General features: G+C 53.9%; 1 protein-coding gene across 1 annotated transcript; it reads right to left on the bottom strand.

Annotated features, from left to right (window-relative positions):
- Positions 1-362: 362 nt before the first annotated feature.
- Nos3 (nitric oxide synthase 3) lies at positions 363-22,320 on the bottom strand. Its single transcript, XM_090333531.1, has 26 exons — positions 22,082-22,320; positions 20,172-20,295; positions 19,474-19,607; positions 19,191-19,353; positions 17,875-17,966; positions 17,649-17,790; positions 17,094-17,233; positions 16,824-16,998; positions 15,914-16,015; positions 14,641-14,835; positions 14,418-14,491; positions 14,149-14,293; positions 13,513-13,617; positions 7,920-7,987; positions 7,465-7,581; positions 7,188-7,362; positions 4,991-5,123; positions 4,798-4,876; positions 4,532-4,719; positions 3,950-4,122; positions 3,183-3,393; positions 3,016-3,103; positions 2,316-2,437; positions 1,114-1,262; positions 737-931; positions 363-616 (listed from the first exon to the last, which is right to left on the bottom strand). Exons 1-26 carry the CDS (start codon positions 22,255-22,257, stop codon positions 455-457), a joined length of 3,627 nt encoding a protein of 1,208 aa, XP_090189657.1. The 5' UTR covers positions 22,258-22,320; the 3' UTR covers positions 363-454.
- Between the last annotated feature and the right edge of the window lie 1,623 nt (positions 22,321-23,943).

The raw sequence follows: 23,943 nt of genomic DNA, 5'->3' as shown, positions 1-23,943 counted from the left end.
TGGGTCACATGGAAGAGGGTGGAATGTCACAGAATTACCACGTCTGCTGTACAAGTTGAAACACAGAACTTGGTCTTTTTATTCTTTTGAATGTAATCCACAGAGATTGGGCGAGGCATCTAAACATCTATTTTCAATAATAAATATTTAAATGGTTTATAGATGAGCTTTAAAGGATAGGATACTCCTGAGAGTAGGAAGGGATTCCACACGTCACCTAAAGCACACCAAGCAGGTCGCAGTAGGCTGGGACTTCTAGATTAGGCAGACCCTTGCTGGGGGACCCAGGCCTGGAGAGAGGAGACGTCACTTATTCTCTAGGGGAATGAAGCAGATTCTCCAGAGCCTCAGGACAGGCATCTTGAGATGCAGTAGAGAATGGTGGCTGGCCCTGGTCAGCCGGCAGGGCTGTGGAAGCCCTTCCCTGGGAACTGGATGGAAAGCCTGAGGGCTGTCAGGAGCCTGGGGTGTCTGGGCCTGGGGGATCGAATGCCCAGGGCACGGCACCCCGTAGTTGCTTCTCCTGCAAGGAAAAGCTCTGGGTGCGTATTCGGCTTGTTACTTCCTGGGTGCGCAGCGTGAGCCCGAAAATGTCCTCGTGGTAGCGTTGCTGATCCTAGGGGACAGAGCTCAGAGTAACTTAACCCTGGGTGCACAGCGGGCCAGAAGCCCTCCCTCCCCACCCCCAGGCAGGAGCCCCCACCCTGCAGTCTCCCAGGCCACCTGGGCCCCTCACCCGCAGCACGCCGATGACGTCACCCGCCGCGTCCAGCTCCATGTCGCCCTCGGTGGCCAGGATGCGCTGCACCGTCTGCAGGACACTGGTCGCCATGGTGACATCACCGCAGACGAACATGTGGCCTCGCTCCAGGCACAGCACGCGGTGCACCTCGGCTGCCAGTTCGGTCCTCAGGATGTCCTGCACGTAGGTCTGGGGGGGGGAATTGGACAAGGGCGACCCTGGCTGTGACAGGACGCCCGCCACCATCCCGGTGCCACCTGGGCAGGGTCCAAGGGCGGAGCTGGGAGTGGAGGGGTTTGGGAAAATGGAGGGACCTCCGTCTCTAGGTGAGTGGGGTTGAGATGGGTCTCACTGTCCTCATTGGCTCGCACCTTGGGGCTGCCAGGTTCTCTGGAAAAGGCCGTGAGGACCTGGCCAAACACCCCGCGCAGCTGGGCGTCCTGCACCTCGTCGCGGTAGAGATGGTCGAGCTGGGAGCATCGGCAGCCAAACACCAAAGTCATGGGAGCGGGTTGTAACCCTGCAGACAGAGGCCCCATAGCATGGGCGGGGCGGGCATCCTCACCCTCTGGCCGCCGGACCTAGGCTGACAGCAGGTCTTTGGCCTTGGGAGGGCAATGCAAGATGCTTTCACAGAGTCCCTGCTGCATCTCTGGTTTGCAGAGAAGGAGTTAGAGCTCTGAGTGCTATGAAGTACTCTGCTGCTCCAAGCTCTTCCGCTTAGAACTCTGAACTCTGCCTGATCCGACCTAGATGTTTCTACCTTCAGCCTTGCTCTTGGGCATCTATGTGTGTGCACGCGTGTATGCATGCACATGTCTCTTTGCCCAGCATCCCATGACCAAACTGGACACCTGTCTCTTCATAGGTCTTATCTTCTTACGTTCTGTTTTTTGTCCAGTCTTGGGGCTTGAACTCAGGGCCTGAGCAATGTTCCCGAGCTTCTTTTGCTCAAGGCTAGCACTCTATCACTTGAGTCACAGCACCACCTCTGAATTTTCTGTTTATGTGGTACTGAGGGATTGATCCCAAGGCTTCATGCGTTCTAGGCAAGCATTTTACCATGGAGCCACATTCCCAGTCCCTTCCATTTTCTTTGGTCTTTAATTTACTTCACTTAAGTGTCAGGCACCAAGAAACCAAACTGGGATGAGCCCTTCCCTCTAATCTCTTCCAGAAAAGTTCCTTCCACTTCTTTATATATATACATATATATATACATATATATAGTGTGTGTGTGTATACACATAATTAGTGTATTATATTTTTATTTTTTGTCAGTCCGGGGCCTTGAACTCAGGACCTGAACACTGTCCTTGGGCTTTCTCAAGGCTAGACCTCTAGCCCTTGAGCCACAGCACTACTTCTCCCTTTTTCTATGTATGTGGTACCAAGGAATTGAACCCTGGGTGCTAGGCAAGCACTCTACCACTAGGCCAAACTCCTGGCGCTGGTATCACTTTCTTATACTTTCATTCCTACCTGCTTTCTGCCTTCAAGCCTCACCCCTTTGTCCTTAGGTTGTGTAACTCCCTCCTGACTGCCAGTGGGTCCATATACCCCCTAGACTTACCTTTGCTCTCAATGTCATGTAGTCGCTCTTGCCAGAAGCCCCGGAAGGGGGCAATGCCAGTGCCTGGGCCAACCAGGATGCAGGGTAGGCTGGGATCAGGTGGTAGCCGGAAGGAGGGAGCCCTAGCCAGAGAGACTCCATTAAAGTCCCTTCCTAGGGGTATGTCCTCATTTGCATGTGTGTGGGGGGCAGAACTGGGCCCCTCTCACTTGGCTTTTATTGTTCAAGGCAAGGTGTAGCTCTACCTCCACTTTTGGCTTTTGCTGGTTCACTGGGGATAAGAATCTCATGGAATTTTCTGGCCTGGCTTGCTTTGAACTGTGATCCTCAAAATTTCAGTCTCCCGAGTAGCTGGGGTTAAAGGCGTGAGCCACTAGCACCTGGCTGCCATGGTTTTTAATAAAGGCACAGAAAAGCCTCGCTTTCACAGAACTATTCTTGGTGTCTCTAGACTTTCTTGCCTGGGCTGGCTTCGAACTGCAATCCTCAAATCTCAGCCTCTGGAGTAGGATTACAGATGTGAGCCATGTGTGCCCAGCCCTGGTTGGGGAGAGACCTAGTGATCCCACAGCTTTCCTGCAGGCCTGCTTTGCCTCATAGCTACCACCTGACCCTGTGCGACCCCCATTTCCCCACATATTTCTCACCTGCCTCCCCGCATTGCTTTCTCTTGATGATCCACCCTGTGTGGCTCACTTACCCTCTGATGAAGCAAGGCACAAGGTCTCCAGCCTTGAGCTGGCTCAGCCATGTGGAGCAGACTCCATAATGCAGGGGGCCCAGCCCATCTAGGGGATGGGGAAGAGAGGCCAATGAGGGGCTGTCTTGGGCCTGTTGAGGTCAGGCCTGTCCTGCTCCCTGTCTTACCCTGGGTCCTATATGCCAGTACAGCAACGGTTAGGTGGATCTCTCCCGGATGGGTGCTGGGTGCTGAGCTGACCGAGTAGTACCGGGGCTGGAGCAGGGGCAGCTGGGTGAGGAGCAGGGGAGCAGGCAGTGCCACTGATGGAAACTGCTCTAGCACCTCCAGCAGCGTGGGACAGCGGAACCACTTCCACTCTTCGTAGCGCCGGGGATCCTGGTCAGGTGGAATGCGGGTGGTGGGAAGCCCCATCCCCTCCCTGCAAAGCTCCCTGCTTGAGTTCTTTCCAGGAGATCCTCTTTAAGATTCCTCCCTGCTCAGTTCAGGCCAACAACACCTTGCATGGTGGGTGTTGGTGGCTCATGCCTGTGACCCTCGCTTCCCAGGAGGCCAGACCTAAGGATCGTACCAAGAATGCTCACTCCAAAATATAAAAAGGCCTTGCACAAATAAATGGGTCGGCCTGGAGCTGTTCCTTTTCTTGGGCAGGGGGTGGTCAGTCCTGGGGCTTGAACTCAGGCCTGGGCACTGCTTGAGCCACAGCACCACTTCCAGCTTTTGCTGTGTATGTGGTACTGAGGAACTGAACCCAGGACATTGTGCATGCTAGGCAGGCACTCTACCACGAGGCCACCCTCTGGCCCCTTGGCTGGTTTTAAAGCATCCGTAAATGAACATTGGCCAGTTTGAGAAAGTCTAGGGAGACCCCTCCTGGGGCCCCTGTCGGTTCCATTTCCTCCCTCGAGCCTCCTCCCTGCTGGACCACCCCTACCTGACTGAGGGCCTCTAGCTCCTGCTGCTCGCTGGACTCTTCAGCCAGGGTGCTGAGCAGTCGAAGGAGGCGAGGGCTGGGTGGGGATGTGATGTCCAGGAAGAAGGTGAGAGCCTGGCGCAGTGTGCACGGGGGCAGCCGGGGGTCCCGCACCCAGCCGGGGGGAGGGCCTCCTGGGGGCAGTGCACGGGGGCTGTGAGGAAGGCTCCCAGGAGGAATGGCGCTGTCTAGGCTAAGCACACTTCCGGGGCGGGGGGTGGTGGTGGTGGAGGAACTTGGCTTCACCATGTCTAATTGTGAACTGCCCATGGTCTATGGAGAGGGCTGTCTGGGTGGCCTTGGTGGGTTTGTTTGGGGACCTAGTTGGACTGGTTAATCTAGGCTCCTCCACCCCTGGCTCCACCTGGAGGGGAGCTGCGAGGGAGGGGTATGGTGTTTAGGGGGTGGCTCAGATAGACCTGGAGAAGTGCTGAGCTGTGGAGGAGGCAGTCCCATCAGAGCTGAGCTCCAGGGGGAACCATGCCAGGGGTGTGGCCTCTCCCAGGACTCATCTCACAGCCCTGCCCGCAGCACCATCCTCACCAGGGCTGCCCTTCTCCAGCTGCTCCACGGCGACCGGCTCCGTGGGTGGAGGGGGGTCCTCTACACGGCTCAGCAGTGCCTCCACCAGGCCTGGTCGATTCGGGGGGCACACACCTATGTGGTCTCCGGGCTGGTACAGAAGCCCCTCCTGGCCTCCTGTGTCCAGGCGCACCAGGATCGTGGCTCGGCTGTGGGTGGAGGGAGTCATTTTAGGGGGGCTAGAGGAGTAGGTGGAGGGGCGGGGATTGGCCCCCCCCCTTCCTCACGTGGACTTGCTGCTTTGTAGATTTTCCACAGAGAGAATTGTAGCCTGGAACATCTTCCGCCTATGAACGTGGATCAGGCCTGGGTGAGGACGGGGAAAGGAGGCGGCCTGAACCAGGGAGCAGATTTGACTGCTGGGTGAAAGAATCCCGAGGGTCCCAGGGCCCCAGAGAGCCAACAGCATCAGGGCCACACCTGGCAGGAGCTGCAGACCCTCGGTCTGGGCACTCAGCCGGTACCTCTGGCGTTTCCAGCTGCGTTTGGGGCTGAATATGTCCCGGGCAGCTGCTTTGGCATCTTCTCCCACACAGAAGGTCTCACAGGAGGCCTGGGGGTGAGGGTGGGGAGGGTTAGACGGGCCAGGGCTGCGGACCTCCTGGGAGAGGCCCCAGGGAGGGACCTGGGAGAGGCGTGCCAAGGGAGGTGCAGGGCGCCTGTGGCTGCCAGAGCCAGGGCAGTCTGGTTTGTTCCTGAGGGCCGTGGCCCCCTGGGTGGGGCATGTGTTGGAGAATGAAATGAGATTGAGACAGATCACAGTTGAAGCCAGCACTGAGATGGCACCTTGCTGTGCAGCCCATGTCATGGCTGGGCCACTGGCCCAGGGTTCTGCGGGCTACCTGCTGGATACTTGGGGGTGCATTTTGACTCTCATTTTTTGGTGCCTGTCCTGGGGGCTTAAACTCAAGATCTGGATGCATTCTGCTCTCTGAGCTCTTTTGTGCTCAAGTCGAGCACTCTACCAATTGAGCCACAGCTCCATTTCAAGAATCTCATGGCCTTTCCTACCCAGGCTGGATCTGAACCTTGATCCTCAGGTCTCAGCCTCTTGAGTAGCTAGGGTTACGGCCCGGCCACATTAACTCATCACACCTGCTGGCTGCCTGCCTAGGGAGAGTTGGTCCTGTGCTCCAGAGTGTATTGGTATATGGTACATGGCGGCTCAGGGAACGAGCTGTGCAGCAGACATGCATTTGGGCTCTAGCTCTGTATTTACACCTTACATGCCTCAGTTTCCTTGGTCTTGATACCTCCCTGGGTTCTAGTAAAGCCCTTCGCAGAGCACATGCAGAGTCAGTGCTATGTTATGAGGGGGAACAGAGGGTGAAGGACTCATGTACTGTCGGGTGAGGCTGCCTGGCCCGTTCCAGGTTTAAGATCCAGAGCTCTTCCATGATTGGCTGAGCCCTGTATCACCAGGTCCAGTTGGCGTTTCCTTTGTGGTGTGAGCAGTCTTATATCTCTTCCTTCCTTCCCCAGCCCCCTCCCTTCCTTCCTATCCCCACTGCTACCACCCCAGTCTTCCTGTGTCTCAGATGCTCACATTGGCCTGCACCACAGAGCTGTATTCCTAAGACTTGGGCTGTGTGCGTGTTCCACTCTGAAACTTCCAATGGGTCTCCTCTATGTTCTCTAGGTCTGATCTGAGACAGGGTATGGCTAGATAGCCCAAACTGACCTCAAACTCTGATTCTTCTGCTTTAGCTTCTCAAGTGCTGAGATTATAGGTGTGAACCAGGCTCTAGGCCTTATTTTTGATCACTTTTCTTTCCTTTGTCTTTTCTGGTTCAAGACTGAGGCTCCAACTCATAGCTGATGCTTTTGCTCTACCAACTGAACCATCTATTCCCTTCTCAGTCTGGGCCTGCTTCTTCTCCAAGTTGGCCTTCTCCTTCCCAGCAAGCCATCTCCATGCCCCACCTGCAAGGAAGCCTGCCCTTCTCCATGCACTGACCCAAACTGTCCTGTGCAGCCAGGTGGTGGATGCGGGGAAGCCCTGCAGGGACTGAGCCCTGTCACGTCTGAAGAGGGAGCCCTTGCTGGGTTCAGGTCTAATCCCTAGACAAGCAGCATGGCACTGAGGAAGCCCAGGGTTAAAAAGAAATCAGGCCCTGGGACTCTTCTCAGCCAGTACCAACCTTCTAGGCCAGGCACTCACCATGCTGGTCTGGCCTCAACTTCCTGAAGCTCTTCCTGGTTTCAGCTTCAACCCTGTCCTCCATCTGATTCGCTGGCTCTTGTCTTTCTCCTCCCTTCCTGCTTGCCCTCAGTAGGGTCTACTCCGCACAGTCCTCCATTTGTGTGGCCATTTACAGGGCTAGCTATGCTTGGCTGAGGCTGAGACGGAGGCAGCCTCCTGCAGGCCTGCCTGCTCTTTTGGGACATGCTTCTTCCCTGCCTTTTCTGTTGGCAGGGCCATGTTGTCTACTATTTGGGACTGAGCCCAGAAGGGTCGACTGTTCAGTGACAAAGTAACAAAATAAGGGTGGATTGGAGAGGAACAGAATGAGCCCTGGAAACTGGTCTCAACCGTGCAGGTATGCAGGAGAGGTGCCAGGGTGGCACAAGTATGAATGAGAAGCTAGCTGTCTGAAGGGGGTACCTAGGGCCTCACCTGGAAGGCGGCTTGAGCCCAGCCACGGAAGGCCTCTTCCTGGCCACACAGCTCGTCCCCTTGGCCCAGCTGCAGCAGCCGCTCTCCACCGAGCTCTTCCAGCCTCGTGTCCACCGCGCGAGCAAAGGCACAGAAGTGGGGATATGCCCGTGAGCCCAGCCCGAACACGCAGAACCTGGGGTGCAGGAGGCATTGCTGGAGTCCAGTGGCTGGAGTCCAGCCACTGCTTCCTCAGGCAGCTTGCCTCCTGTACACCCCGTCTGGTGAGGACCCCAACCTGAGGGTGCCCAGGGCCCCTGCACTGTCTGTGTTACTGGATTCCTTCCTCTTCCGTCGCCAAGAGGACACCAGCGGGTCTGAGCAGGAGACGCTGTTGAAGCGGATTTTGTAGCTCCTGATGAGAGAACGAAGACAGGTGTGTGGGTGGGTGTGGTCACGGCCCAGGCCTGGCCAGGGAACAGTTGCAGGGGTGTCTGCCTCTAGGGTGGGTAGGGCCTCGTCCTTGTGGGGGACTGAGGGACGGGGCTCTGCTTAGCCATGGCTGCCTCTGGAGACCTCAGGACAACAGGCCTCTCAGAGTCTTGGGCTTAGGTCCCAGGAGTGGGAAGGCCCTGGAGCTGGCTTGGCATCCAGGCCTCCTGGTCTCTATCCTGGGGTTTGCTGGGGAAGGACTTGAGGCAGAGGGGTGGGGATCTTTGCTGTGCTGTGGCTGAAGCTGCTGGGGCCACTCACTTTTGCTGCTCTGGCCTGGGGGAGCTGTTGTAGGGGCTAGACATTTCCATCAGTGCTGCTGCAAAGCTCTGCCAGGGAAGCGCTTACAGTTAGTTTAATTTCAAAGAATACAGAAATACAGAACTGTACTGTGCTGGTCCTTATTATTATTCTTTGTTAACAATCTCTCTCTCTCTCTCCATCTGTCTCTGTCTCTGTCTCTCTGTCTCTCTGTCTCTCTCTCTCTCTGTGTCAGTGCTGGGGCTTAAATTCGTGGCCTTGTGATTTTCCCCTCAAAGTTTGAGCCACACCTCTATTTCTAGTTGGTTTTGCTGGTTACTTGGGAATAAGAGTCTCACAGACTTTCCTGTTGGTGCCGGTTTGTAACTTCAGTCCTCAGATCTCAGCCTGCTGAGTAGTTAGGATTAGAGGCAGGGCCACTGGCACCCATCCAACTTCTAATTTTGGTGGAAAGTGTCGCTTTTTGAAGAGTGGACTTGCCTTCTCTTTTACTCCTGTACTATCCACTCTGACAGATGGGACCTTTCTACTCCTTTGTCCATGCCCAGATGCTCTTGGCCTTACCATGTGGCTGGATCTTGAGGAAGCCATTGTAAAGTGGGCATGTGGTCAGTGGAAAATGCATCCCACTCACCCACACTTCCAAATGTCCTCGCTAGGTACTGCACAGCCACGTAGCTGTCTGGGAGCTGAGCTGCCAGCACAATGGATCCTACCACTTACCTGCAGTCTGGGAAAAGCTCCAAACTCAAGATTCAAAGCATGGCTTCTAATGGAGGCTCTCATAAAGTAAAAAGTCATAAACTAAACCATACTGAGTTAAGAACTGTCCATACTTAGTACGTTATACTTACCTGCTTTTTTATCAACAACCTATTGTGGACAGCCTTCTAGGTAACCAGATCAAAATCTCAAGCTTGATCTTATTCTTTTTGTACCATGACTAGGTCTTGAACTCAGGACCTTGTGCTATCACTTGGCATTTTTCTGCTTAAGGCTAGCATTCTAGCACTTGAGCCGCCACAGTTCTACTACTTTCAGCCTTTTGGGCAGATTAATTGGAAATATAGTTTCACAGACTTTCCTCGCTAGGCTGGCTTGGGTCTATGATCCTCAGATCTCAGCCTCAGCTAGGACTGCAGGTTGAGAACCTGGATCGGATGGTCACGTTACATTCCTCTGTTTGGGCACAGCATGGTGTGACTGCCCTCTGACTGAAGGCCACTGGTGATTCCAAGCAATGCTGAAGCACCCGCACATGTGCTTTCTGTGTGTCCTAGTTTGCAAATCTTCCCCCTAGTCTGCGCAAGTGGAGCTGCTCTAAGGGTTTAAAAACATGGAGGTGGGCAGATGGTGCTGGGGGCTGCTGGGGAGATGTGTTTTTTCTTTTTCCCATCCATATCAAGAATGAGAGGCCCCAGTGCTTCAGCCAACTCAAAGGGGTCCAGAACTGTCCCTCTGCAGTGTCTTGGTACCCAGAGGGGCACTGCAAATGAGGCTGCCCCATACCTCAGTGCTGTGAAAGCAGCTAGGCAAGAGCACTAAAAGGAAATGACATCTAATATTTTATAAGTGCCGTTGGGTAACGGGTCTATCAGTTCACAATAATTAGCATGTGTGCCTTTGAGACAGGGTAGATCAGGAAAATGAGTCATGAGAAGCCAGAGCCACAGATAAGCATTTAATTGATGGCTAGTTTGCTTCAAAGCACACAGGGCCTAGCGCTGGTGGCTCACACCTGTGATCCTAACTACTCAGAAGGCTGAGATCTGAAAACTGTGGGGTTTTCTGTTTGTTTACCATTTGGTCGGTCATGGGGCTTGAACTCTGCACCTGGGTGCTGTCCCTGAGTTCTTCACCTAGGCTACGGCCCTACCTCTTGAGCCACAGCCCCATTTCCCTTTCCTAGTGATTAACTGGAGATAAGAATCTTATCCTAGGGCCGGGAGTTTGGCCTAGTGGTTAAAGTGCTTGCCTAGCATGCATGAAGACCCGGGTCCGATTCCTCGGCACCACATACATAGAAAAAAGCTGGAAGTGGTGCTGAGGCTCAAGTGGTAGAGCTCTAGCCTTGAGAAAGTCCAAGGACAGTGCTCAGGCCCTGAGCTCAAGCCCAGGACTGGCAAAAAAAAAAAAAAAAAAAATCTTATCCTATTTAGTGTCAGGGCTGGCTTTGAACCTCGGTCCTCAGATCTCAGCCTCCTGAGTAGCTAGGATTACAGGTGTGAGCCACCATGCCTGACGGGAAACTGGTTTTAACGTTGCCTGTTTCTGAATTTCATCCTACAGTGTGTCCTGTAGCATGTGTTTTCGGGTGTGTGTGTGTGTGTATGTGTGTGTGTGTGTGACTGTTTTGATATTCATCTGTATTGTGGTTATGTGTATTGTAATTTATTCACATCTACTGCTGTATTACATTTGAATATCCACAACTTATTTATCCAATCTTTGTTGATTGTCATTTGTATTGTTACTAGTATGGGCAAATTTATGTGCAATGGTGCTGTAAATATTATTGTGGATATACAATTTGGTGGATATACCCCATTTTCTTTTCTTTTCCTTCCTGCCTGCCTTTCTTACTTTCTTGAATTTTTTTTGCCAGTCCTGGGACTTGAACTCAGGGCCTGAGCACTGTCCTTTGGCTTTTTCAAGGCTCTACCACTTGAGCCTCAGCACCATTTCTGGCTTATTCTGTGTATGTGGTGCTGAGGAATCGAATCCAGGGCTTTATACATGTTAGGCAGGCGCTCTACCATTAAGCCTCATTTCCAGTCACTATATCTCATTTTCTGCGGACATATTCCTAGATTAGCTCCACTTAAAATTCTTGAGATGCTATGTACTGGTGGTTCCTGTAATCCTAGCTACTCAAGGAGGCTGAGATCTGAGGATCCCAATTCAAAGCCAGCTCATGCAAGGAAGACCATGAGACTCTTACCCAATTAACCACCAAAAATCTGGAAGTGGAGCTGTGGCTCAGGTCATAGAATGCTTGCCTTGAGCAAAAGAACTCAAGAACGGTACCCAGGTTTTGAATTTAAGTCCCAGGATCAACACAATCCCTCCCCTCCTCCCCCTCCCCCCCCCAGCGAATGGTGGCTCACACCTGTAATCCCAGCTACACAGAAGGCTGAGATTTGAAGATCATGGTTCAAAAACAGCGGGACATGGGAGTCTGTGAGGCTCTTATGTCCAATTAACCACTGGAAAACTGGAAGTGATCTGTGGCTCAACGTGATAGAGCAGTAGCCTTGAGCTGAAGAGCTCAGGGACAGCACCCAGGGCCAGAGCGCAAGCCCCATGACTGACCAAGATAAAAAAAAAAAAAGGAGGTAACATTGAAATGCAGATTTGATCCGGGATCCTCAGATCTCAGCCTCCTGAGTAGCTAGGATTGCAGGCGTGAGCCACGGTGCCCAGCTTGAAATGCAAACCGTAAAGACTGTGGTTAAATCTGTTTGGCCATTTGGCAGTTAAAAAAAAAGTTAAACTTACATGTACCGTGTGACCCAGTAATTCCACTCTTAGGTATTTACCCAGGAGAAATGAAAACATAAGCCCACAAAAGCCTGGTACAAAAATATTCATAACAGCTTTCTTCATAATCTCCTAAGCTGGAAGCAGCCCAAGTGTCCATCAACAGGAGAATGGATAAACAAACAGCCTCGTCAAGCAGGGAGTGCTTAGCAACACAAAGGGACGTGGCATGAGCTGTTCAATTACACCCTGAGGCTCCAAAGAAGGCCACGTGAGAAGGGCCATGTGCCCTTCCATCTATAGAACCCTCTGGAGCAGGCGAAACCTCTCTATCATGACAGAAAGCACGACTGCAGCAAGGGACACACCGGAAAGAGATAGACTTGGGGAAACTGATGAGGGAACTGTCTGGGTGATGGAAATGTTGTAGATTTCCTTAGGGCTGTGGGTTACATAGGTGTATGTACCACTTTTATTAATTTTATTGTTTATGTGGTACCAGGGACTTGAACCCAGGGTTTCATGCATGCTAGGTAAGCATTCTACCATGAAACCACATTACCAGGCAGTACTACTTTTATACTGAAAAAAGAATCCATAGTGTAGCTTATGAATGTTTGGCTCCAGAATTCAGGTGTTGGAAAAGTCACGTGTTAATATCTTCGATCTTTGGAAGTTGATGGTCCCTGAGGGTTCTTGGAGCTTTGCCCTCGTGAATGGATTAGTGAATTCATAGATGAATGGATTCGTGGGGTGTAAGGGAGTAGTTTGTTATAAAATCAAGCTCTCTCAGCTACCCTCCCTCTGTCATTTCATGAGTAGCAAGGAGACCCAAACAAGCTGACCAGGTGCTCAGATAGGTGCTAGTAGGTGTTTTTTCCCCCCCAAATCAGAAGGAGGGCTGACATGGACAGGCAAACTGGAAAAAAGCTTCCATAAGAACTTAAGCCTATGGCAGGGCACTGATAGCTCAGCTCTGTAATCCTATCCTAGCTACTCTGTAGACTGAAATCTGAGGATTGAAGTTCAAAGCCAGCTTAGGCAGAAAAGTCTCTTATCTCCAAAGACTCTTATCTCCAATTAGTTACCAAAAAACCAAAAGTAGAGCTGTGGCTCAAGTGGTAGAAAGCCAGCTTGAGTGAGAAAGATAAGGGACAGTGCTCAGGCTTTGCGTTTAAGTCCCAGTACTGGACCCCACCTCCACACAGACACACATGTACTGTAGCCCATGAATGGGCTGTGTTGGGGGTGGGGCCGCCAGAGAGGAGGGGCCAGTGAGAGTATAAATGACTGTGAATGAAGCCAAAGTACTTTGTAAACATATGACAATAGAACCATGAAACCTGTTGAGATTGTTTTAAGAAGGGGAAAAGAGATGAGGGAGAGGAACGGAGGGTGAGTTTCACTCATGGAAAGCATGAAATAGATGACTGGAAATATCACTATGAACCCCTTTATGCAACTGATAGAGGCTAACAAAATCATAAAAGTAATAAAAAATATACAAAAAAGCAAGCCTGCTCCAGGGTACTAGCTTTCCAAGCGTATGGAGGGGGCACTGACCTGGTCAGGCAGTTAACAATGGACACAGGTAAGAGGACACAAGTGCATGGACCTCGGGGAGCTCAGAGCATCCACTGGAAAGTCAGTGGTCAACATTACGGCGCTGGACGATGGTGCCGTAGGGTTTTTTTTGTTACTGTTGAAAATCTCGGTTGGCAACTAGAAGTGCTTGTTTGTTAGGAAGGAAAAGAAAAGCTGCACTAGAAAATAGAGTGGTGCTTCCCCGCTTTTCACCCTGTCAATTCCCAGGGGCAGTCTGAGCGCTTTGGCCAGCTTTACCATGACAATGGAGGTGACCTGGAGCCACCTTAGTTAAGCAGATTCCCACTGGGGAGGGCATGGCTGGAGTGTGGCCTGCTCTGGGCAACAGAGCAAGCTGTACAGATGGTCACACTGGAGTTTGGGTGGGGGGGGGATTTCTCTGCACATCTTTGCTTTCCATCCTGGTGGTGGTGGGGTGTGTGTGTGTGTGTGTGTGTGTGTGTGAAGTGCTTATCCAACCACTCCAGTTTTGAATGTCAATTCATTCCTCTGTTCTAGAAGGCCTTACCTCTCCATTCTCTGGGGGGTCCCCATTCCCAAACGTGCTGGTCACCACCAATACCAGAGTCTCGTGCTCCAGGGACACCACGTCATACTCATCCATGCACAGGACCTGTGGGTGAGGACAGCAGAGATGGGGATTGGCTCTTGGTGCCCTCTTCCTTCTTCCTCTGGGCTTCTGTAGCAGGGTAAGCTTCAGGCCCCGACTTGACTCTGAATCCTGTAGACTCCAGGATTCCTCCTGAACCCTGCCTCATTGTGTGTGTGTGTGTGTGTGTGTGTGTGTGTGTGAGTGCACGGGCGTGCACGGGCGTGCGTGCACATGCATGCGTGCACGAGCTATCCTGGGGCTTGAACGCAGCCTGGGCACTGTTCCTGAGCTTTTCTTTGCTAAAGGCTAGTGCTTTACCACATGAACCACAGCTCCACTTCAGAGTTTTTCGGTGCTTAATTGAAGATAAGAGTTCCTGATTTCCCTGCCGTGCCTTGATCTCAGCCTCCTGAGTAGCTAGGATTAGCGATGGGAGCCATGGCACCTGGCTTTGAGCTCTGACTTTTGAACCTCCTCTATGCTCCTGAGCACCTCTTAAAATTGTGGCCAACCACCCTTTCTCTGGCATCCTGCCACTGGGCTCAGCCCTACCCGGGGGTCGAACGCCTTCCGGAAGAGCCTTCCCAGCTGCTGCGCATAGCTCTGTGCCCGGCCGGTCTCCGAGCCATACAAGATGGTTGCCTTCACACGTTTTGCCATCACAGTGCCCATAAGGGAGGCAGAGATCTTCACCGCACTGCAGGGTGGGATGCAGAGAGTGGGATGGGTTATTCAGGTGCCCAGCGGACCAGGTTTCCCGGCCCGGAGCCCAGCCCCATTGCTGCAGGGCTGCAGGGCGGGTGCTCTTCCAGGGTACCCACTTGGCTACTTCCTTGAAGGTCTTCTTCCTGGTGATGCCTGCGCCCTTGGCTGTGCTCCCCTTCCAGGGGTCTGGCTGCAGGGAAGGGATGGCGAGGAGAGGTGGGAGGGGAGAAGGGGAAGGAGAGTGAGGGGCGGGGAGACAGTGAAGATTAGTGCCTCCTGAGCGCTTCAGTGTTGGAGCTGAGCCCAGGGTGGGGGTCAGGAACGAGTTGGGGTGGGCACCTGGTAGCGGAAGGCAGGGGATAGGAAATAGTTGACCATCTCTTGATGGAAGACAGGAGTGAGGCTGCCTGAGATGGGGGGCACGATCCAGGCCCAGTCAGCAGGGCAGCCCCCTCTGGCCTTCTGCTCATTCTCCAGGTGCTTCATGAAGGAGGCTGTGGCTGCATGGTGGTCCACAATGGTCACTTTGGCCAGCTGAGGTCAGGGAGGGAGAGAGGCTGGGTTCACAATTAGCCAGACTTCGCCCCTTCTAACTCTACCACGTGTCACCCAAAACACGCTGTGTGCCCTGAGCCGCTGACATACAGCCATGTCTCCTCAAGCCAGAATATCACCCCCAAATGGTAGCTTGCAAGGTCACGTTCCAAGTCAACGTGTAATACCTGCTCTCATTTTCATGCTCTGCATGCCTCTTTCAACCCAAAATAGCGTTACTTTTTTAAAAGAAATTTTAATCTTTTGGTGCCAATACGGGGGCTTGAACTCAGGGCCTAAGCACTGTCCCTAAGCTTTTTTTTTTGTCAGTCATGGGGCTTGAACTCTGGGCCTGGGCGCTGTCCCTGAGCTCTTCAGCTCAAGGCTACCGCCCTATCACTGAGCCACAGCCCTACTTCCTGTTTTCTAATGATTCATTGGGGATAAGAGTCACATGGCTTTGTAGTGCCCTGGCAGGCTTTGAACCACGATCCTCAGATCTCAGCCTCCCGAGTAGCTAAGATTACAGGTGTGAGCCACCGCGCCTGGCCCTAACCGTTTTTTGCTTAAGGCTGGTGCTCTATCACTTGAGCCACAGCTCAAGGGCAGCTTTTTTGGAAATAAGTCTCACGGACGGACAATCCTCAGATCTCAGCCTCTGAGTAGCTAGGTTTGCTTTTCTTTTTCTACTGCTGAGAAGTTCAAAACTCAGGGTTTTGAACACACAGCCACTGAGCCACCTCCCCAGCCCTTCCTGTACTCTTGCTTCCCTATTAAAGTATTCAGTAGACACTGGTTTCTTCAAACAAGCCCTCCCAGCATGCACTGCGCTGCTGTTCTCATGTCCTCCCTCCTAGTATTGGAATTTCCAGATTTCAGTGGCTCCCAGAGTATCCTCCAGGAATAGGATTCCTGAGCAAGGTTCCTGGCATGTGCTGTGCTCCGTACATCGGCCATGGCCGCGGACCCCGTGTGATCGCACACCTGTCCCAGCCCTGCCTTAGTTCCTAGCTGCCTCCTATTCTGCACCCCCCCTCCCAGCCCCTTTTGTCCTCCTGGCCAGCTTAGGCCTATCTACCTGGTAACTGTGCAGCACAGCCACATTAATTTCTACTGCTGCCTTGTCTTTCCACAGGGACGAAGTGGTCCTCGTGTCCAAATCCATGCAGACAGCCACGTCCTGGGCAGGGCAGACGGAGTGTTGGAAGGGACAGAGGCATTGGGTAGTAGATGGAGGGGAGGCAGGGAGGAGGGGCCCTCAGGGGTTGACTCCCTAGTGTGTGGGCTTTTCCTCCTATAGCTTCATCACGGAGCAGAGAAGGAGCTCTCTCCGTTCTAGGCCTTAGTTTCTCAATTTTATTGTTTTAGTGCTGGTCCTGGGGCTTGAACTTAGGGCCTGGGCATTGTCCCTGAGCATTTTTGCCCAAGACTAGCACCCAGCGCTTGAGTCACAGCTCCACTTCTGTCTTTTTTGGAGCTTAATTGGAGATAAAAGTCTCATGACTCGTTTGCCTACACCATCCTCAGATCTGAGTCTCCTGAGTAGCTCAGTTACAGGTGTGAACCACCAGGGTAGCTTTTCATCTTTAAACCACTTCAAGGATTTGGAACTTTTTTGGAGTCAAAGTCCCCTCTGACAATCTTTTTTTTTTTTTCCCCAGTCCTTGGCTTGAGCTCAGGGCCTGAGCGCTATCCTTGGACTTTCTCAAGGCTCGAGCTCTACCACTTGAGCCTCAGCAGCACTTCTGACTTTTTCTATGTATGTGGTACTGAGGAATCGAACCCAGGTCTTCGTGCATGCTAGGCAAGCACTCTACCAGTAGGCCAACTCCCAGTCCCCCTCTGACAATCTTATGAGAGATGCAGAACTAGCGATTATTACTCTGGACACACACACACACACACACACACACACACACACACAGCCCGGATCTCTGGGTGTAGGGCATGCAGTACTGAGTCCTGCCTGCGCTGCTCCTGCTCCTCACCTCCAGGATGTTGTAGCGGTGAGGGTCGCACAGGTTTCTCATCCCGATCTCAGTGCTCATGTACCAGCCGCTGAACGGAGCTGCAGTGAACTCCAGGCCCCCAATTTCCAGAAGCATGTTGGACACGGCCGGGAGAGCATACCAGCGCAGGCCCAGGGCCACGAACCACTCCAGCCTGGGGGTGTCAGGCTTGAATCAGGCCCCTTAGAGCTTTTGCCAGGTGACCCCACCAGCCCTCCTTGCCACCCGTCGTCATCCCTTTATGCTCACGTGGGGTGCTCCAGGGGCACCTCGAGGACGAGCTCAGGGGGCAGGGTAAAGAGTTCTGGGAGCTCATCGGGGGCCTGGAGCAGCAGGGGCAGCACATCAAAGCGGCCATTTCCTGGGGTCCAGCCATGCTGGATGCAGAGCTGCAGGGAGCAGGCAGACGTGGGACCCACGGCCTCAACCCCGATGTCCTCAGGGATCCGCTCCGTGAGTCATCTCCCCCTGTTCCCCTCAAGGCCCCCTCACTGGCTCCTCCAGGACTTTGTATATGTGTGTGTATATGTGTGTTCCATTACTGGGGCTTGAACTCAAGGCCTACGTTCTGTTCCTGAACTTTTGGCTCAAGGCTAGAGCTCTACCCCGTGAGCTACAGCTTTACTCCTGGACTGCATTGCCTGGGCTGGCTTTGAGCTGTGGCCTCCGGAGTAGCTACCAGCGCCCAGCCCTTAGGAACTGATTCTCAGCATCTCTCAGCTTTCATCTCGAGGAAGGGTCTTCTCTTCCTATTCGCTACCCCCTCTTTGGCTGAGTGTCCCCTGCTTCCCCCTCCGCACCCACCTCGGTGATCTCCACATTGGCAGGGTCCCCTCTCACGGAGCCGTCCTGCTGCCTGTATCCGGCGTAGCGCACCAGCTGGCTGTTCCAGATGCGGAAGTCCCCTCGGCCTGGGCAGCGCTGGGGAAACACTGTGATGGCCGAGCTGCCATGGGGATTAGAGCTGGTCAGAGACCCTCCTTCACTGTGTCTGGGGTCAAGATGGGGTTTGGTGGATGGAAAAACATACCGAAGGTTCCCGCGGTTGGTGGCATACTTGATGTGATTACAGATGTAGGTAAACATTTCCTGTGCAGTCCTGCAATCCCGGGCATCAAAGACCTGGGCCCGCCAAGGCAGAGAAAGGGCAAGGAGAGAGTTGGGGTCTTGAGTGCCAGCCCCAGAGGAAGCTGGGGGCGGGACTCACTGGGAAGGAGGTGGGGGCAGCCACCCTCTGTCCACTTAACCAGTTCTCTCATCCCATGTGCCCTCGGCATAGCCTAACGCCTTCCTAGACGATGTTTCCCTGGTCCTCCAGAAGCTTCCTGGCCAGCCATGTTGGAGGAAAGATGCTGTACACAGGACAACTACCTAAGAGTATGATGCCCAAGCAGCATCCATCGCCCCTGAGCTCTGCTGCTGGGAAGGGGGCAGGGGCCGTGCTAGGATGGCAGGAAGAGGAGGCTGGGAAGAAGGAGGAAATCTGACAGGGCAGCAGGTGGTAGTGGCTGGTCTGGGGCCAACGCAGAGGCATGTAGGGCTCCAGGGGGTTGAGGTTAGCTAAAGCTTCGAACAGCTTAAAGGGTCAGACCACAGGAAGTGTGTGTGTGTGTGGGGGGGTGTTGGGGCTTGAATCAGGGTCTTGAGCTCTCACTTGGCTTTTTTGCTCAAGGCTGGCAATCCACCACTTCTGCCTTTGCTTACTTCCGTTTGCTTTTTGTTGTTGCTATTGATTAACTGGCGACAAAAGTCTCATGGATTTGTCTGCTGGGCTGAGATCTGCTTTTCAGCTCTCAGCTAGAATTACAGGTGTAAGGCACTGTTGGCTAAGGATACTTGTTTTAGAAGAGACATCTTCAGGGTTTGTTGGGAATGTGGCTTATTCCACGTTCTCCGGTGGCCACTTTAGAGCTCAGGAGGACAAGGTCACAGGCCCGGTTCCCCTGTGGGTCCCTTGCTTCTCTTCATGCCAAGGTGCCAGCTGTTCCAGGAACCCAGCTTAGCTCTCATTTGTGGGCAGGTTGTGAAGGAGGGTGTGGGGCTGGAGCTTTGGGGGGCAGACAGGGTGGAAGTAACAACCACTTGGGCACAAATAGCCATATGGCAGGCCTCTTTCACAAGCTTCTCCGTACCCTTGACAACCCCTGATGGGGGGCTGTCCCTGCTGAGTGACCACCACGGACCTAGTAGGCTTTGATGTTTCCAAGTCACTGCTGTACAGCCACGGGGCTCCCAAGGGCACAGAGAAAGGGGTGGTTCCCCTCGCTTTCATCTCTAAGAAACAGGCAGAGATGCCCCCCCCATGCCCCGTGAAGCCTCAGGAACTGCTTGTGCCCATGCCCACACCTGCAGCTTTCCCCACTGGATTCGGCCCACACAGCGGGGGGCGTTGCGCCAGGCCTGCTTGGCCCCGAACACCAGCTCACTCTCTCGGAGTTGGTAGGTGCCTGTGGATGCCACCTCAGCCTCCACCTCCTGAAGCCGCTGCTCATGGGCCTGGGAGCTGCTCCTGGGGAGGAGAATGGTCACAGGGTGAGAGGGTGGAGGGGCAGAGGGCCAGCCAGGAGGGTAGAGAGCCGGCAGGGTTCCATGGTATGGAGGGGTGCCTGGGTGCCAGGGAAGGCCTCACCTCTTGATGGAGCTGTAGTACTGGTTAATGAAGTCCCTGGCCTGGCCCAGCAGCTGCTCCCTGGGTGAGGAACTCTGTAGTTTCCTTGGAAACACAAGGGAGCTCAGGCAGCGTCTTGGGGTGCAGGGCCCATCCTGGGTCAGGGGAGTGGGGAACACAAAGGTCAGGACCAGGCCACTGTGCAGGGTTTGTTGTGGGGTGGCAGGCGCTGTGGGGAAGTTGGGGGAATGGAGGCAGAGTCCAGCATGGTGTGTACTCGGGCCAGAGCTAAGTCTGGAAGTGGGGTAAGGGCAGAGCTAGGGTCAGGATGTAGGTAAAGCTCGGGGCTGAGGGCCCATCAGCAGCTCTCGTTCTTCCAGATCTCACTTTTTTTTTGGTTGTGGGACTTGAACTGAGGGCCTGGGCGCTGTCCCTGAGCTCTTTTGCTCAAGGCTAGTGCTCTACCACTTTGGGCCATGGCACCACTTCAGTTTTTGAATATGAGTCTGAGAGGTTATTTCAACCCCAGGCTGGCTTTGAACCATGATCCTCAGAGCGCAGCCTCCCGAGTAGCTAGGAGTAGAGGCATGAGCCACCGGTGCCTGGCTCACAGTTTTCTTTTTTTTTTTGGAGGCAAGGGGCAGATTCAGAGCAGGACGAGCTTTTCCATACCAGCCCCCCCACCCCGCACCCGTGGGCACATGTGACCCCACTCTCACCTGCTGAGCCTGGGCACACAGGGTGTCATAGGCGATGCTGCCCACTTCCCAGTTCTTCACTCGAGGGAACCTGGGCCCCTCTGGTGGCCGGATTAGGGGGGGGCTGTTGGAAGCCAGGGATGGAGTCAGGTTGGAGGGAGCGTTCAGCCTTGAGGCGCCGCCCACAGCAGCAGTCACCTGCCTTCTGTCTGCTTCCTAACGCATCAGCTGGCACCACAGGTTAGGAGGAGGTCAGTATTTGTGCCCCTGCCTACTGACCAGGGATCTGCGGCCACCTATCTGGGGGGTGCAGGGAACAGTCTGAGCTGTGACTCCAGTGGCCTGGGCCTGCACGGGCCTCGCCTCTAGATGCCAGTCCAGACTGGGTCCTCCTTCCTGTGTCTGTGACCTGTGTCTGTGACGTTGTTATGGGCTGAGTGTGTTCCCCCCTCCATTTCATACGGTACGAATTTGGTCCTCAGTGCAGCCGCGTGGAGATTCTCTGAAGTTGGTGCCACTGAGAGGGCTTCTGTTCTCGTGGATGGATTGATGCAGTAATAGGTCAGTGGGTTAGTGGACCAGTAGCTTTGTTAGAAGAGCAAGACCCCCGGCTCTGTCTTCCCATGTGGTCTCTCAGCATGAAGCCCTCATCAGAGGCCAGGGCTAACCCCATGCTCTGGGATTTCCAGCCTCTAGAACTAGAAACAAAAGAAACATCTACTCTTTTTTTTTTGGGTGCCAGTTCTGGGGCCTGAACTCTGTCCTTTATTTTATTTTTCATTCAGGATTGGTGCTCTGCCACTTGAGCCACAGCCCCACATCTGGCTTTCTGGGAGTTAACTGGAGATAAGAGTTTCATGGACTTCCCTGCCAGGTCTGGCTCTGAAGTGGGACCCTCAGGTCTCGGCCTCCTGAGTAGTTAGGGTTACAGAGGTGATACCCCAGATACCTCTGCTCTTTTTGTTGGGCCTCGTGCTTGCTGGGATGGTGCCCACTTCAGCCATGCCCGGCCCTTTTGGCTTTAGTCATTTTTCTCAGCCTGGACCTCCACCCGCACACTTGGGATCACGTGCACACCACCATGCCCACTCTGATTGGTTTCGACGGAGCCTCACTGTCCAAGCCGTTCTTGAACGTCGATCCTACTAACCTGTGTCTCCCAAGCTGGGATTAAAGCATGGGTCACTGCACCTGGCTACACGCTGCTCTCTCAAGCAGTTAGCAGTGTGAAATGGACAAAGGCAGGGGGCCTTCTAAAGGGGAGCCTCGGCAGGGATTCCTCTGCTCTGATTTTCCTCCCACTCACACCCATCCTGACAGTAGCGCTGTGTGAAGGGAAGCCTTAGAGGCCTTATCACTTCCTCCCAGAGCTCCCAGCCAGCCGGGGAGGAAGGGAGGGACGCGGGCCACTCTGCGCCTGCCTGAGCCCGGACGCTGGCCTTCAGCTCTATGTGGGAGTACTTGGGGGACTCCTGGCCCCACCTGCTCCCTCTCCCATGACACCCCACTCCCTCACTCAACTAGAAACTCATCCCCAGCTTCTGTCTTCTCTAGTCCAATACCATTCTCACCACTACTTGCTGAAGGCTTGTGAGCTGGAAATTTACAACCCACGGGGTGAGTGCTAACAAGACTCCATTTTCCATAACGGAGGCTCAGAGACATTAAACAACTTGTTTGAAGTCAAGTAGCTTTTGGTAGCAGACTAGTTTTGGAACCCTGGCACAATTCTAGGCCCCATCCTTCCTACTTTCACCTGTCAAGCCGGTCTTGATCCCGGTCTCTTTCCAGCGTCTTCTAGCCAGGCCTACTCTGTCCACACTAATCATCATTTACACCAATGGCTGGACCCTCTTGGCCTTTCCTAGCCCTGGGCTTCAGGTGAACACACAGCCCTCCTGCCCGCCTGCCTCCAGCCATGTGGCTCTCACCTGGGGTCTGGTGCCGGTGAGGTTGGGGGTGAGGACGCTGGTGTCTGGATAGGCTCTGGTGCTGATGCTGAAGCTGGAGTGGCTGGGCCCTGCTTGCCACATAATCCGAGTCCCAGCCCCAGTCCCAGGCCGCAGGGTGGCCCAGGCTCCTGGCCCACACTCTTCAAGTTGCCCATGTCAGCTGCGGCGGCGGCGGCGTCAGCTCTGCTGTCTGCTTGAGCAGAGCCCCGGCCTTTTCCTTAGGAAGCAAGGAGGGGGCTGAAGGGAGGGCGTAATGGGAGGGGGTTCTTTAGTGCTGGCCCTCGCCCCGCCCCTGCCCCATACACAATGGGACAGGAACAAGGCCGGCTGTGAGGCTCTGAAGCCTCGGCTTTATGCCCACTGGCCCAGAGGGTGGGGGGCCGGACGCCTGGGTTCCGCCAGGAGGGCTAGAGCTGATAAGTGGGAACCCAGGTGTCCTGTGGAGACCTGGACTTGGAGTTCAGGAACTGTACTGGGGGGGGGCTGGGTGTGTGTATGTGTGGAGGGACTTTGGGGGAAAAGTAAGTTAGCAAGATGCTTAGATAGGGTCAGACCACAGGAATGGATTTGGGGCACAGTGTTAGCAGGCAGGGTGATGGGATCCCATAGTCCTGGTCATCACAGGGACCTCTAGGCTGACCCGGCACTCTCTTCCTCCTCATCTCATTCAGATCTTTTTTAAAGGGGCTTCTTGGGGAATACAGGCCCAATAAGAATGCAGAGACCCTTTGTCCTTGTGACTGGCGTTAGGGTATCCCTTCCCCCCCACCTCAGTTTCCTGAACACCCCCCCCACCCCACCGTGACTCAAGTGGGGGACACAAAAGGACAGGAAGCTGCTATCCAGGGCCTCCACACCCACTCTGTCATCCAGTGACGCATGCTTCCCTGGGGCAGCAGGTCAGAAGAGAGACCTGCCCATCATGGTAGAGGCAGGAGGGCCCAAGGGGGAAAAATTCGGAGGCCCCTCCAGTGGGAGGGAAGGAAAACTACAATTCCCAGAATGCAAAGAGGACACATAATAGACACTCTTTTGACACCTTGGGCAGAAATGCATGCTGGTGCTTGTAGTTTATGCTATCTAGGGGCTGGAGAAAGGCCAGGAGCTAAAGGACTGGTTCCTCAGGGGTGGAAGGTCTTGTGGGTTTTAGATCTCATAGACCTGACTACAAGAAAGAAACGGAAGCTGAGAGTCAGGGAGAGGCAGAAACTGGGAGAGGCAGACAGGCAGACAAACAAACATGTACATTTGTGTTGGCTGGACTCCTTTGAAACGTACTGGAGGATAAGATTGGGGTAGGTCTGGGTTGGGGGCTGGCAGGCAGATCAGCCGGAAGGAACGGGCTGTGCTAGCTCTGGGGTCACCAAGAAGGTGGGGTCTGCCAGTTTAAGAGGGTGGAGGGGAGGGGGCCTCACAAACAGATTGGACAGCCCCTGGATGTGAGTGCTCTGGGCTCTCTCCCAAGGGGGAGGGGCAGTCTAGCTTGTCCCTAAATCTGAGGCCCCTGCCTGTCCCCCCAGCTCTCTTGGCCTGAGAGGCAGGAGATGGAAGCCAGCCCTCTAGCCTTTAGATATTTTCAACCAGACCAACTCCCATGGTCTATCTCCTGGGTCTGGCTCCCACGTGCAGCACAACTACGGACTCCCCTTTCCTGGTTCTGGCTAAGGAATGGTGACAGGCTCCCTCAGGGTCAAGGTAACAATTAGTATTGGATGCTGACACCTTTCAGAATCAATCTAGCCTGTGTCACTGGTCAGGGCTTTTCTGAAGGTCTCTTGACCTCCATTTCCCCTGACCCCAATCTCCTTATCCATGATTCTTCTCAAAAGAAGAGCTTAGGG

The sequence above is a fragment of the Megascapheus bottae genome, chromosome 5 (genome assembly GCF_031878675.1).
Source record: "Megascapheus bottae isolate mThoBot1 chromosome 5, mThoBot2.hap1, whole genome shotgun sequence".
In the NCBI taxonomy this organism is placed as follows: Eukaryota; Metazoa; Chordata; class Mammalia; order Rodentia; family Geomyidae; genus Megascapheus; species Megascapheus bottae.
The sequence above is the reverse complement of the archived record's forward strand: the minus strand, read 5'-3'. Positions and strand labels throughout refer to the sequence as shown.